The 15,362-nt window shown below is 49.9% G+C and overlaps 1 protein-coding gene across 1 annotated transcript; it reads right to left on the bottom strand.

Annotated features, from left to right (window-relative positions):
• Positions 1–3,477: 3,477 nt before the first annotated feature.
• DSTN (destrin, actin depolymerizing factor) lies at positions 3,478–15,014 on the bottom strand. Its single transcript, XM_066546249.1, has 4 exons — positions 14,891–15,014; positions 6,208–6,515; positions 5,890–5,966; positions 3,478–4,831 (listed from the first exon to the last, which is right to left on the bottom strand). Exons 1-4 carry the CDS (start codon positions 14,891–14,893, stop codon positions 4,722–4,724), a joined length of 498 nt encoding a protein of 165 aa, XP_066402346.1. The 5' UTR covers positions 14,894–15,014; the 3' UTR covers positions 3,478–4,721.
• Between the last annotated feature and the right edge of the window lie 348 nt (positions 15,015–15,362).

Here is a 15,362-nt window from a genome sequence, read left to right as displayed (position 1 = left end):
GGTGGGGACAGGACCATTCCTCCTACTTGCTTTAAACCTTAGTGCTCCCCTGTAATCTGTCCCTGTGTGCTGTGTGGTGGTGGTGGCCCTGGGTTACTGTCAGGCTCTCTAGTCCTCTGCTCTCCCTTCTTGTTGCTTTCCTTTTTAATTTTTTTCCTTTTTTTTTTAATTGTTCTTTTATTATTCTTTTTTTTTCCTTTCTTTTTCATTTTCAAGCTGGTTTCTTAGGAAATGGCAGAGACCACGTGACAGCTTGGTGCTGTCTCCCCACAATAAAGCTGCTGAGCCCAGTGCTGACATCAGCAGGCTTTGAGAGAGGGAGGAAAAAGGCCCCTCAGTCCCTCCAGTGCCTACAGAGAGCCAGGGCCAGGAAGGAGGATGAGGGGCAGAGCTGCTTCCATTTTGTTCCTGGGGATGGCCAGTGTGTGACCAACCCCTGTACTGCACCCCTGAGACTCCACAGGCCTGGGACATCCTGTCCCTCCCTCAGCACTGCAGCTTTTGGGGCCGTGATGAAAGCTGGGGGAGGGCTGTGTGTGGCTCAGCTGGGACCAGGTAAGAACAAGGGCCAAGGAAATGGGGAGCTGAGAGCCACCCCTGTGTGTGTCCCCCCACTCCCTGTCCCAGCATAGGTGGCACAGGGGACTGCTCTCCCCATCCTGAAGCCACAAAGGAAGCAGACCTTTGCCCCAGAGCCAGGGTGAGCCTGTGGTTTATCGTCCTGGACTTTGTGGCACATGTGGAGGAACACACGAATCAAGGGCCACTGGTGACCTCAGCCTGCCAGCGCTGTCACTTGCCCCAGCCCAGCATGCCTGACCTGCTGGATGGAAGCTCCCCAAAAGCGAGGCAATGCCTGGATTGCACAAAACCCCCACCCAAGCCACAGGCAGGAGGGAGCTGTGGAGCATAGCAGGGTGGCTCTCACCCCCAAGAGCCACGGGCAGGAAGGGCCCTGCCAGCTGCAGGTGCCGGGAAGTGACGCAGTTCCTTTGGTTTTTGCAGTTTTTGGCTTTTGCAACAATTCTTTCCTTTCTTGTGAGCTGCTGTGCACAGAGAGCAGAGGCCCAGGCCTCGCACAGAAGCAGTGACAGAGCCAGCACAGCCAGGGCAGGAAGGGCAGTCGTGCTCCAAGTGCCACCACGGAGCAGGCTGGCTCCAGTGGGGGCTGTCCCAGTGTCCCCAGCCCCAGGGCACACCACGCCCTGCTGGCACACAACACCCAGCTGCCTGTTTTAGGAACACAGAGAGGAGCACTGTTCCTCTGAAACAAAGCTCAAATAAAAGAACTCTTTTTGGGGAAAGACATTCGTCAGTTTTTTACACCTGGAATGGCACTGTTGCCATGTTTTAATTCCCTTGGCACCTTGATGGAAGGGGAAGGACCTCCTGAGGGGCCAGAGAAAGCCACACCTTGCCCAAGAGCACACGGAGCTGAGGCCTGGCTGGCCCCTCTTTCCCCCCAGCTGGTGGGATTTGGGATTTTGCCATGTGCCCACCCAGAGTCACCTCCTTTCCTCCAGGAGAGCCACCCAGGCTTGGTGCTTGTCAGCCCATGACTCAGAGCAGCCCCAGCACTGCAGGCAGGTACCTTTATTGATAAAGATCAACAAGTTGCTCAGCTGGAGTGACTTGGAATAAGAACACTGGATCCTTCTGCTGATTCAGCCATGCCTGGAATTACCTTTCAGCCTGGGTACCTGGGCTTATCAAGGTACAGTTGAAGAGACTCAATTTAACCCTCCTTGTAAATTACATTTACACTGCCTGCTGTTTACACTTAGGCTTGAATTATCAGTCTCTATTTCCTGTTCTCATTTTCTCACAGGCCAAATGACCAAAAATGGCTTTTGGGAAACCCTTGCCTGCATGTGTACTTCAAAATGTTCACACTACCTGAGCAAGTGTGACTGAGCTGCCTCCCTCACCTCAACTCCTTCCCCTTTTTCTTCATGTGCCCCTGCCAGGAAGGGATTACTCCCACCAGCAACCAGCCAAGTTATAGGAAGCATTCATGCTGTCTATCCCTTCTTGTCTTGCCTTTTCAGAAGGTCTGGGTGACTTGGGAGAAATCTTAAAAACAGTCACAAGAGTTTCATCCCCTCAAAAAGCAGAACAACCCTGAGAGGGGAAGTCTGGCCACAAACCCCACGATGTGGACAAGCCCACAGCACTGCAGCTCTGAGGATTAAGTTACTGTTAGTTCTGCAGCACAAGGATCACTTTGGGACTTCTTGTGAGGGCCCTAAAAGCTCTCCAGTGGGCTGAAGCTACAGCACCACACCCAGCCAAGGCCCAGTGTGTCACTTCTTATCACTCACTCCTGGGACTAAGGTACTTTGAACCCAAGTCCCTGACCCAAGGGCTTTCACAATGGGGGAAATGCTCTCCTACCTTACAGGTCTGACATCCTTCCTCTTTTGCAGTGTCTCCCGCTCCATTTTCTGACCAAGGAAGGAAAGCCCAGGCAGAAGTGTCCACAGCATCACCTGGGCTAGATAAAGATGCCTGCAGCCTGGAGGCACCAGCTATCAGCTGGATCTTGGCTAGGAGCTGCCTGTTTGTCAGGCAGCACCACTCCCAGTGTGTCACAGTGGTTTCCTTATCTCCAGGCGGACTTTGGACAGGGATCAGAACTGCAGACACCTGGGCAAGGAGGAGCTGTTTATGAGGATCATTACACACTTGGGTGAGGCCCCAGTTGACTGAAAGACAGGCTGGAAGCCCCAGCAGAATCCAGGCCAGCTTGCTTTGGTCAGAATCAGGAAGCTGCACTCCAGTGGGTCCCTTTGCACCAGAGAAGCTTGTGCTCCCAGCCCTGTGACCCGTGTGGGTGCCAAGTCAGAGCAGTCAGTCAATGCCTGTCTTTAATGAAGGGTTTGACCCACTCAGCCTGGCCAGAGAGGGCACATGCTGCGTTAGGTAATGGCCCATTATTGCCTTGGCCCCCAGCACAGCGCTCTGGCACTGCTCTGCCAGGAGCTGAGGGGACACCACAGCGCTCTGTCCCTGCACAGCTGGCAACAGCTCAGGGGGAAGGGCCTTTCTCTGCCCTGGCTCCATGGGCCTGGCCAGAGAAAGCTCCCTCAGTCCTCACGGGGCAGGCAGTGCACAACACCCAACACATGGCTGGGCTCCTGGGCTCAGACTGCAAACAGGAATTGCTCCCAGGACAGCCCCAGCCGACAGGAATTTGCACCCAAAGCCTAAAGGCAGAGAGAGGTTTGGGAGCCTGCAGCAAGCAGAGCCAAAGAGGGGAACACACTGCAGGGACAAACCTGCTTTCCCCCCAGATCCCTCCAGCTTCACCAGCTCTTCCTTCCAGCCTATTTCCCCCACTCCAGCTCCCAGAGCAGAGCAGGGCAGGCGCTGCAGAAGGCACAGCAGGTCCCTAAGTGCTTACCCAGATCCAGCAGAGCCAGCCCCCTGCAGGAGGGCTGATCCCGAGGCTGGAGAGCAATCAGTCACTGACCCAGGGGAGGGAAAGCCCATTTATTTAGGCTGTTCAAATTTGGCACGCACAGAACATATCACAGTAATGCACTGGAGGCTAAGGGTTTTGGTTTTTTTTTTCTTTTTCTCTACAGACATACAAGAAAACTCTATGCAACTCCCATGTACACATTACACAAAGGAAACAGCTTTAATCAACCACTGATGAAACATGGAAGCTTTTAAGATTCTCTGTAGCTGGCACAGGAATGTTCTCTACCCCCCATACAAAAGGCATTTCAGGTCAAACTTTCTAGTAGGTGATATTTCCATGCATTTCTACAGAATTAAAGAAGCTAATAGACAAAAAGCCCAGATCAAGCCATATTAGTCAGGCTGATTGGTTCTACTAAGTTAAATCAATAGTAATTATGGACAAATGGACCAAGTGACCAAAGACTGGGGTTGAAAATACCATTTTTAAAGTTGTGGTTCCTTTTCATTTTACTATCCATAACTGGAGAGCTCTGATATAAGAATCTGCATTTATAAAAGCCTCAGAAGCATCTGATCCACTAGTAAGTGTATATTAGAGAAAGGCAGTTCGAAATTAAACTGTGTCAACAGAAAAAGCAATTTCTATAGAATCACTCAGGAGGAAAGAGACCTCAAGACACTTCATAACGAGAAAATTGAACCTACAGAACAAGTGAACCTTTAAATATTATTACTGCACTGTGATTTTACAAGAGAGTGGATTAGGACTACTTCTCCAGAAAAAGTGTGTCTGTTTTATGTCTAGCTTCATAATTAGGCTTTTTTAGTACAGCTCTGCAACTGCAAGCACTAAGAATTTAACCCAGTTTTGGTGCTCACAGGTTGTTTCAGCTGAAGTTAAACTACAGGTTTTAAGTTTTGTCTTAAATGGTTACAGGGGAAAGTTTTTGAATTTTGCTTGTTACTATTTGGAAAAGCAAGAAGAGGAACCGGATCATTCTCACCTCTCCACCTTTCATGATACACTGCTCCAATTTTTAGAGACCTTTAGTGTTAATCCATTGGGGACAGTACTGGGCTGGACAACCAATGCAAATATTAATACACCAAGATAAATCCTTAATTTGATTTATTTAGGGTCATTTGTACATATGAGCTACATCTCCAAAGTCTACTTTATTCTACAAGACAGCTTCCCTACTGTTAGTGAAACCCTTGCCTAGAATGTTTGCTTTATATAACTGATCTATTAAAACATGGAATGCTTGTAGAGTTGTGGCACTGTATGACATCTACACGGGACTTCCTTCAAAAGCTACGACTAGGGAGCCTCCTAGCTTCTCAGCAATGCAAGCTCGGTTCAGGTCCTCTGGCCCATTTGCTTGGCATTCATGCTTTATGCCTAAAAAAAGAGGCAAAACACTCAATAATGCAGTATTTCAACATGCTGGTAAGCAATCAAAGAAACATACCTGGTAGTAATATTAGAAGAAGCAATCCAGTCACTCAAGCAGACTAAGCCTTAGCTTAGGGAATTTGATGGTTTTTCCCTGCCTGGTCCCAGGAGACATCTGGCTGCACACCAAATGTCACTGAAGGGACACGAAGCAGAAATCTGTCACTAGCTCAGTGCTCAGGCTGTTGGCCTTTCATAGCAGGCTCCTAGAGCAAATCCCTCATTCATTTCTTGTGCTGCCCTGGATACAGCAGGGGAGGGAGCTCCAGGCAAGCCCATGGAGAGGGCTGGCTCAGCTCCCGCTGCCTCTGCAGAGGTGGCTGAAAGCATCACCCTGCAAACCTGAGAGGCAGAGACTGAGAGCTGGGCTACCCAACCAACAGTGCTTGCTTTCCTTTTTAGGGCTGGAGAGCCTAAACCATGTCTGCTTTACATGGTGAAAAGCAGAATTTCCTTGGGATTTCTTTTTCTCAGCACAAAGGAGTTTCCCATGGCAGTCCCTGGGCAAGCTATCCTCTGAAGGCTGGCACTGCTGCACAAAGATCCTGTCAGTCTTGCACAGTGCAAGATTTTGGCCCGGTGCAGCCTGAGGAGCTGAAGAGTGCTACCTGGCTATCAGCCAGACTGGCTTACTACAGCATAGTAAGTTTATGAGTCTGCATTTTAACAGACACAGGGATGAAAGTGCTCTGCCACTGAGGCAGCTCTGCACAAAACCCAGTGTTGTGTTATGAATCTTATGGTTTCTAGCCTGTATGGTACAATGTGCTGCTCCATAAGGTCCATCACACATTGCAAAACCTGCTCTTGGTCCTGAGCACTGTCCTAGTGCCTCTGAAATTTTGTCAGATAATGTAAATTTGTGCTAGAGCTCATTTTAGCTCTGTCACATGACACTTCACTTCTCACTAGTATCTCAAAAAATCAACAAAAAACCCCCAATTCAGCCTTGCTGTGCACTCCAGGGACACAGCAGAGTTAGGAACATTAGTTGTATTACATACCTTGAAACTTCTTTTTGATTGCATCCTTGGAGCTTGCGTAGATCATCTTACTTTTGAGAGGTGCTTGTTCTGGTGCCCTAGTGGGAGACACCACAGAGAGTGAAATTAGTGACACCGATTATCCACCCCAGACAGAAGCAGTATCCTACCCACCAGGGACAAGTGGAACATCTCATGGCTCCAGAATACAGGCATCAGGCTGCCCAGCTCAATTTAAGCCTGCCATTTTCCCAGCCTGGGCAGTACAAACACTCAGAGACCTCACCCACAGAGCCTGGACTGCATGCTAGGAATGAGAGAATTGGGAAGCTGGCTTACCACAAGAAAAACATCAGCTCTTCTTTTTTGGATTCCTTGGTCTCAAAGCTTGCATCATACAAGGCATAGCGGCAATCCTTCTCGGGAAGCATCTGCACAAAGTGCTTGAAAGGGTCGGTGACTGTCACTCCGACATCTCCCACCAGAATCTCTTTGCCTTCCTCCACAATAATGCACTTTTTGTCTGGACTGAGGCAGAAGATGACAGCCTTCTTCCTCTTCTTGATCTCCTCCGGCGTGGAGCACTTCCGCACTTTCATGTCGTAGAAGATACGGCACACCTCATCGGCCACTTGTACTCCGGAGGCCTGCAGAGACCACAGCAAACACCTTCAGCCCTCCACCCTCCTGTTCCAGCTACAACATGGCACTGCCTTAAAGACAAGCCTAGGAGACAACAGATTCTTGCAATAGTCACTGCAGCCCCTCTTTTCCAAAGCCAAGTAAAGAATCTGGAGTCTGGCTGCTGCCCACAGCTGGCTGCCAACCCAAAAACTATTCCAAAGAAGGCACAATCCCACTTCCACCATTGGAACATTGTTTTGGGGGAGTTTTACAGGCATGCCAACCCCTTCTTCTCTGAGATTCAGTTGTGGCAGATCCTTTGGCATTAGAGCAGCTTAATTTTCTTTCCCGTTTCAGGCTGGCTGGACAAGCCCACAAGAATCTTCTGTTCAAAGTTTCCCAGCCATTTCCAGCATGCTAGCTAGGAGCTTTAGGAACAGAGGTAAAACTGGCCAAATTCCACACTTGTCACATGGACTTAGTTTAGAGATCAAGGGAAATGTAGTGGGGTACTGGGATTGCAGTGGTAGCTTTTAGCTGAACAAACCAACTTTGGGAAGTTGCTCTGAATTCAGTATTTCAAACAGAGAATTTGCAAGTCTTAAAAGTCTCTTCTTCTCACACCTACTCCAGCAGTTTTTAAAGCAAGCTCAACCCTTCTCAACATTTCTTCCCTACCTTGGAGTCAACTGGGAAATTGTAGTGAGTGGTATCGTGTTCCCCTGTGTAAGCTGGAACAAGAGGTGCACATGCAGCATTATCAATCTGATGTTAAAAGCAGCTGCACAGAATAAAGAGGACAAGACCTAGCAAGAATGACAAAAGGCTGAACTGCATTTTCAGTCTGATGCTCTTCTGGAATGAGACAAAAAAAAGTGGGAAGTAGAAGCATTTACATTTGAGTTTTGTTCTCAGACAGCACCAAGCTGGAGAGTTTAAAGGCAGCTGTGCAAGACTGAATATTGCAAATGTGGGAAGCCAGCAGGCACTGCTGGAAGGACATCATGGCCAGAGCAGTAAAGGCCAAACTGAAGCCTGCCCAGTACTGAACAACTCTATCTGTTCAAAATGCTACACACAGTATAAACAATGAGATTCCTTTAGAATCCTGCTTCCTCCCTCACTGCTTTTGTGTCTTCCACATTCAAATGACATTACTCATATCCATCTATCAGAAGGAAAGCTGCCTTCCTCCCTCTGTGCAAACCACGACACATCACTGCTGCGAGCACAGTCAGCAGAACCAACAGTCGGGTACAGCAGCAGGTGAGACACACAACTCAAAAAGGATAAAGGCTGCTCTTCATTTTTTTAAAATTTATCTTCAGCCTCAAAATGTGAGCTCAAGGGATTTCTTTTGCATTTTGAAGGAAGAGCAGAGTTCAGCTGCAAAACCAGGGGGACCGAGGTGCAGTGCTCAGGCTGTCCTTGAGAGATGGTTATGGAATGGACACCTACTTTAATGTGTGGGGGTTTTCTAAAGCCTTGACCAGCGCCTACCACAGAGGACCTCAGATAAGCCCAGATTCTCCTCTTTCTTCCAACATCCCTCCTCCTATAACTCTGGGTGGCAGGCACAGCCAGCTAACCCAGTGAGGAGAGGTGGCACAGCTGGCAGAATCTACTGCCATGGAGTTTGGTATCCAAGTGCTGGCCACAGAAAACCAGGACAATCTCATACACCAGCATTCTGAGACAGCTTTTCTTTAGGGCGGAGAGCAGTGCTTTCTCAGGGTTTACCTAAATACAATGGGATCTCCCTCTAGATTTACAATGCATGGTCAGTCTGTAAGTGGTAACCTATGCAGAATTGCTTGCACTTTGGGACAGGAGAACAGCAACTCAGTCACTGTGCCTCAGCTGTGTGGCAGGCAGCCATCCTTCTGCATATCACCAATAAGGTGAGGGAAATACATGGAGAAAGCCTATTTCAGGACAAATTCAAGCTACAGTGCAAACATGGACTCAAAGTGACTCATTCCAGTGTCACCTCCTCCATACAGAGACGCTGCACTGAGTGTGACTGAGAGCTAATGAGGAATAAAGGTCTTCTCCTGTCCCTGTGTTTGGTGTGGGCAAGAGCCTCTTTGGGAAGACTTTAAATAACACAAAGTTAACCTAATAAAGGAAACAGTGCAGCAACTGCAGCTATTTCATCATTCATTAAGGACAAATCCACAGTGAATTCAAGAGAAGCCTTCTCCTCCCCAAGGTTTATTTTCTAACTAATGGTACCTCAATAGCTGGCAATGGGTGGCAAGACTCAGGTTTTAGTCACAAAGCCCGGCAAGGTTCTTAGAAAATGCACAGAAAGTCTGCACTGCCATGGAAATGAGGCTATTTATAATGAAAATGCAGTGCATGTCACCTACCTCTACCTTTGTCAACTCTTGAGCTTTGCTCAAACACTACAACAAATAATTCCCTTGCATCAAGTCATGTTAACTTTGAAAGCACAGGTTAGTGCTCAGCTTAGAGCCAGAAGCAGCAGCAATAGAGCTGCAGATTGATGCAGACTGTGCAGTCATGTGCATTTGCTTGTGCTACTACACAGCCAGAAACATGTCTCCAAGTCAGGAGACAAGTTGTTTCTTTAAAAAGAAACTGAACACTGCTGGCAAGTCAGTTCAGATTCCAAAAATGTAGAAAGTATTTAGTCTGGAAACTCAAAATTCACTGTAAAACTTCAGCTGATAACTAGGACTGACCAGAATCTGAAGGGCCAACAGTGACAACTGGATTTTGTAGCTTTCCAAAGCAAAAGGCTGTTAGCAGCTGGTGTTGCTCCTTTTCACAGCTGCTGTACAACCCCTGGATTCATCACAAGCTGACATTAGCAGCCATTGTGCTGCCAGGGACAATGCAGATTTGTTCCATCTGAGAACACCCTATAGCTGTGTTACAGTGTGGGCTGAGATGAGACAGTGCAACAAACCAATTCCCTCTGAAAACAGGATCTGCTGTCCTAACTGCAGGGCTCCCTCTGCAACCCTGGGCCTGCACCAGCCACAAATGGCTTCACAAACATACTTAAAAAGGAAAAAACTCAAACCCCAGGCAGCTTTTGTTTTAAGGTAGCTGCAAGCACTCTGTGTAGAACAACAACAGGATAACTGCTAAGAGCACTGGAACAGGGAGAAACTCCAGACTCTAAAAACGTGTCCTCAAGTGACATTTTAACCTCGTGTCTGCTGCCTTGTCCAGCAGAAGAGCTGGTGAGAAGCCTCCACCCTCCCAGTAATGACAGAGTAAACACTCGTTAGTCTGGATTTTCCCTCTTTGGCCAGATATGGTTCTTCTCTGAGGACTCAGTGCAGCACATTGGTTATTATTTTGTGCATTGTGGCTTGAATGCTGTAGAGCTCCAGCAGCCAGCCTGGTCCTGCTCCTTTTCCAGGATGGCAGCAGTTATCCAGCTCTGGACTGGCACAAGGGGGTTGGTTCAGTGAGCAGCACATACTGCAGGCACTTGTGGGATCCACGACCATCAGCCAGCTGGTGACATTTCACTGTAGGGGACAGACCCTTAATTGCAACAAGGCAGCAGCAAGCAGGCAAGCCACCTAATTACCAGATGGGAAAATCATGCCAGGACAGCACATTCAGAGAGACATTCAGGAAAGAAGAGGCAGAACAAGTTTCTCTGACGCAATCAGCACAACTGAGTTGCCCCCAGCACCTCCACACAGCTGCTGCAGACACAGCACATGCTGGGGGCTGAGCCCCTCACCCATTACCCCGTGGCACTCGTGGCAGTGTCCCCACTGGATGTCACCTGAGGCAGGGACTGCATTCGCTGCCTTGTCAGCAGGCACTGCAGGAACACAGCAGCTCTTGTTCAGAGCCTCGCTCTTGCCTCAAGTGCAAAGCTCTGCACAAGTCTTGGGAGAGACAGCACAATGCCCTCCCTGCACCAGGCAGCCCAAAGAAGGAGCCTTGTGTCCAGCCAGCTTCCACTGCAGGAACCAGACCCAGCTGTCTCTGCTAAGAGTTCCCAGCATTTTGCCTCCATTGCTGAGTACCAAACTGAAATTTAATCTAAACTGGGGAAGACTGAAGAATAACCCAAAGCTTTCTGAAGAAAATCCCCACATACAGAAAAGCCATTTCAGGAGTGAGAGACACGCCAGACATCTGATAAACTGGATTCACAGCAAGCCTGCACTAAAACACAACTTTGACACAATGAAATTCCACATCTCTTTTGTTAGGAAGTGAATACTGTGGGCACCAGTATTTTTCCTGAATACTTAAAATACTTTACCTAAGAAGAGTCTTTGTTTTCCCCAACTCTAAGACAGCTAAGACCTTAAACTTATGATTTAGTTTGCCTCAAGACAAGTTTGAAGGACTAAATTTGAGTTTAAGTCTTGAGAATTTCAGATTGTTGGTTTTCTCTCCTGTGATTAGAGCCCAAGAACTCTCCACAGTGGTGCCTGGGCATGCATTATCTCCAGAGACATTCCAAGATACAGCTCTTGACTTGTTTTGTCTGGGAACCACTCACAAACATTGTACACATCAGGGTGAACTATCCACAACTACTCAAGTGGAAACTTTTGCTTCTTGGAAAAGTATCATCAATTTTTTCCAGAATCTGACACCAAGAATGTATTAAAGCACGCCTTGTTTAATTGCAAGGGCAGATGTGAGAACACTGTGCTCCCATGTTTGCTGGTCACATTATTGGCATGTATTTGGTTCTTAGTTTCTTCAGCAAACTGTTTCCCTCATGCCTGGCTTACCCTCCCTCCTATCTACCTCTGAAATTCCCTGCCACTGCCAGAGCTGCCTATGGAGCCATGTGGCATTTCCCTCTGACTCACTCATGTGTCATAGTACATCTCTGCAATAAATACTTTTTCAATTAAACTTATTTCCACCCAATTGGTCTGGGAGAGCACCCTTCAGGGACAGAGCTGTCCCCTGCACTGCCACAGTGGAGTCTCCTGGGCCATCAGCAGAAACTTGAGGGGAAAACTAAGCCAAGGTAGTTGTGGGAGCACTTAGCAGAAAGGGAGAGTAACAGCCTGGCTGAAAGGAAGTTTTGCCAAATCAGGCCTCTGGAAAGGTGTCACCACCTAAGGCCAACAAGCCAACTGAAAACGCAGGCAGTCAAAACCATAAAGATATTAAATACTGCTTGGCTTCCAATCTGTTATCTGAGCACTCAAGAAAACACATCTGGTGTTAACATCCCCCCTTTACTGAGCAGGAAAGGCAGCAATGCAAGGAGGAAATAAAGGAGCAGCTACTTTAACTTCATCCCAGAGACCAGCAACAGTGTGGGAACACCAGTGACTTCAGGAGTCTGGAAAAGCCCACATCACCTGCTTACCTACAGCTGGTCAGAGAGACACCTCCATTTACAGGGGACAGCCTGTACATCTGAGAGGCCAAGGTTTCAACTCTGATCTGAAGCCTGACAGGAAACAGAACTAGCAACCTTTTACTACTGTTGTATAAGAAGCCATTATTTGCACACCATAAACCAGCAAGAAGTACAGAGTCATCTGCATATCACTTGTAGAAAGATCTTGCCAGCTAGACTCAAGTTTTTATTTTGAATTATTTGGTCTCTTTTGGCAGGGGGAAGGTGTGAGGGAAAGAACTGAAACTCTATTCAGCTTTTATTTCCTGCCCCAACCCCCAAGAAGAAAGGTTATTGACAAGATGAGATGAGTATAAAAACAATTATTTAAAAAAAAAAAAAAAGAAAATACTATCCTTCAAATTCCTGAAGGTCATTTCTTCAGCTTTTAGCCAAAGAGGAAATTATCTCCTTCTCTGAACCACCACAAAGTTCACTCCCAATTTAATTATCAAGGTAGACAGAACAAGCAATACCCACAAAAGGCAATCCCAGCAACAGTACTGAAAAACAGGAACTGCAGTGGCCAGTAGCAGCAGGGCAGAAGTTTTGAGCAGCACCCATTCCTGTGTTGAAATGTAAGTTTTTAAGGTAATGCAGGTGGAAGCTGGTGTGTAACAGGACTCTTGCAGAAAATCAAAGCTTCTCAGAAACACATTCAGCACACAGATCAGCTGCTATGAGCCTAAATGCCTATAAGAATTTTCTTGTGGCCCTCCAGGCACCTACAGCAACCTAAAGCTTAAATGGCACCCTCAAAATGAGGCTTTGAAGGCCAGCTCTGGGCATCCTTGATACCTGTTACTGAGGGACCCTCCTCTCACGAGGAGACTGCTGTGAATACTGAACAGCCAGGTGAGGAAAAGGCTGAGAACAGCTTCACAACAAGTCCTGGTTGTAGTCAGGCACTCTCACATGGGATTGCTTAGGTCAGCCCTTGCACCCAGCAGGAGCCTCTTGACAGTGATTCTGCCAAGGCGAGTAGGAACATGCCAGACATCAACAGCACCAATTGTCATGAGGCTGTTATCTTGTATATGAGGCATATGTACCTTGTAATTACACAGATCTGGGAATAGCACTGACTAACAACCAAGAAAAATCATTTGCACGGTACTCCAAAGACCTTGGACTCATTTAATCCAGTAGCAAAGAAACTGAACATTGTGGCAAGGCACAAAAGCTGGAAATCCAAGCTCTTTTGATAGCAAAGGATGCCCTCCTGCTGGCACTACCAAACTTTGCCAGAGGGCCTCCGCTCTGCCCAAAACCAAGTTCATTTGCAGCCTCTCAAAAAAGCCAACCTAAACCCTGTTGCAAAAAGGAGATCACTATGAGAAATAGTAGTTTTGACTGACTTGGGAATTCCCTGGGTTGCAAAGCAAGATGAAGCCTGACACACTGAGTAGTCACACTTAACTAGGTTTGCATACTGCAGAGGTGGTAGCTGGCTTGTTGAGACAAGCCTCTTTTAAACAAGAGCTGCGAGTCTCATCAGACTTTTTAGCAGCTTCATCTGCAGCTCCCATCAGCTCTGCTCCACGCTGCAGACCAGCCACAGATGCTCCAGAGCTTGGGTGTTGGAGAAAGCAGGGAGGGACATTAGTGGTACATCCCGTCTGCCACCCTACGGACCAAAAATTTATTTCCCGGATATATCACACGGTCAATGAACTACTGGTAAATACCAAGGGAAGGCCTCAATATTTAACACCTCTAATACAGGTAAATAACTCAGGCAGGTGTGTGTTGCTGGACAAGGGTTTGTGCATGACTCAAGCAAAAACAGGGCAGCAATTAAAACTGCATGAGCTAATAATTGAGGCAAATTTGCCATCAATTCCATCTCCTGAGTCAAACGGGGATGCAAACTCTAAGCACGGGCAAAGCAAACAGAATGAGCCAACGTGAGACTGAACACACGTTTGGTCTATTCTGCCCCATTTATGCAAGGAGACCCTAACACTTTTTTTCTTTTGGAAGCCAGGAAGTACAAGCAAATCACTGCGGATCCTTAATACTTTTTTGTTTCTTTGCTTCCAGCGTTATACCTTGGATAAAGGTTTGCAACACTGTGCGGAGAAGCAAAACAAAACAAAAAAACAAAAAACAAAACCAAGTCCTTGCAGCAACTGCCTCAAAATTTCAGCTTCCTCGAGCGGCCGCTGCGACACCCTGTTTTTTACACTCAGCGATTCCCCTCCGCGGGTTCCGCTTCCCCCTTTTGTCCGCCGCCAGCGCTGCGGGCTCCGGCCGGGCCGGGCGGCGGGGGGCGGCCCTGGCCGGGCCCGTGCTGGCCCTGCGGAGCCGCCGCCGGTTTCTAGGCCAGGCCCGGCCCGAACCCCGGGGCCGTGCGAAGATGGCTCCCGCCGGGACCGAGGCGGCGGCGGCCGCGCTTCCTCCCGAGCAGGGCAGCCCCCGGCCTCCCACCGACACCGCCCGGTGCCTTCCTGCGGGGCTGCCACCCCCTCGCAGCCAGCCAGCCCCCCGTGGGGAGCGGCGGGGTCGCCGCCTCCCGGTCCCCTCCCGGCCGCGCCCTGCGGCGCGGGGAGGTGCCGCGCACAGCCCCCCCCCTTCCCACCCGGCCTTTTCCCGCCGCGCCCTCGCTCCTCACCAACCCCCCCCTCCCAGGGCCGAATGGACGCGCCCGCCCCCAGCGCCTGTGTGCGACGCGGAGCGTACCATTACCTTACGGTGGGGGGGAGGAAAGGGAGGGAGGACAGTTCCATCGCTTCAAGGAGGGGTGGGAGTAACCTTCCGTCGCCTCATGGCGGGATGGGGGCGGGGGGGAAGGGAGGAGAACGGATCCGCCGCGTCAAGTTCAAAGGCGAACGGGAAGGACCGGGAGAAAGGGAAGAAGAAAAAGGGGGCACGATACGGCCAGGCACAGCGGCGCCGCCAGCCAGAGCGCCGGCCGGGATGCGGCGGGCGGTACCGCCGCCCCCCTCCCCCTTTTTCCCCCAGGGATGAAGGCGGAGGCGGGAGACGGAGAAGCCCAAGGCCCGTCCGGCGGCGCGCGGTGCCTACCATGGCGTCGGCGGGGCGCGGCGGGCGGGCGGCGGAGCGCGGTGCGGCGGCGGCGGCTCCCTCGGCTGTCTGGGCGCGGCGCGGGCTCCGGCGGCAGGAAGAGAAGCTGCGAGGGCGCGAGCCGGGCGGAAGCGCTGTCGACGTCACGGCCGCCGTGCCCGGAGGAGGAGGAAGCGGTTGCTATGGCGGGAGCCCCGCGTGGCGACGCCCCAGCCCCGTGCGCACGCGCGGGCGGGGCGGGGGGCGGCAACCCCGTCGCCACGCAGGGCCCCGCCCCTGAGGAGTACACCAATCACAGGGAGAGCACGTCTGATTGACGTGCCAGCCGGCCAATGGCGCGCGCGCTCGGCCGGGTGGGCGGGGTTACCTGCTCGAAGGTGTGCCGGGTGGGGTGCGGGGATGGTCCTGAGGGCAGAGCTGGGGGGCTCGGGGAGCCGTGAGGGACAGCGCGGGGGGCACGAGCGGGATTTGG

Source organism: Molothrus aeneus, chromosome 3, assembly GCF_037042795.1.
Source record: "Molothrus aeneus isolate 106 chromosome 3, BPBGC_Maene_1.0, whole genome shotgun sequence".
In the NCBI taxonomy this organism is placed as follows: Eukaryota; Metazoa; Chordata; class Aves; order Passeriformes; family Icteridae; genus Molothrus; species Molothrus aeneus.
The sequence above is the reverse complement of the archived record's forward strand: the minus strand, read 5'-3'. Positions and strand labels throughout refer to the sequence as shown.

Coding starts and splice junctions, on each gene's coding strand:
- DSTN (XM_066546249.1), bottom strand. Junction 5,967..6,207: donor GAGCTGATGTTTTTCTTGTG/GTAAGCCAGCTT, acceptor GTCTCCCACTAG/GGCACCAGAACAAGCACCTC. Junction 4,832..5,889: donor AATCAAAAAGAAGTTTCAAG/GTATGTAATACA, acceptor CTCTTTTTTTAG/GCATAAAGCATGAATGCCAA.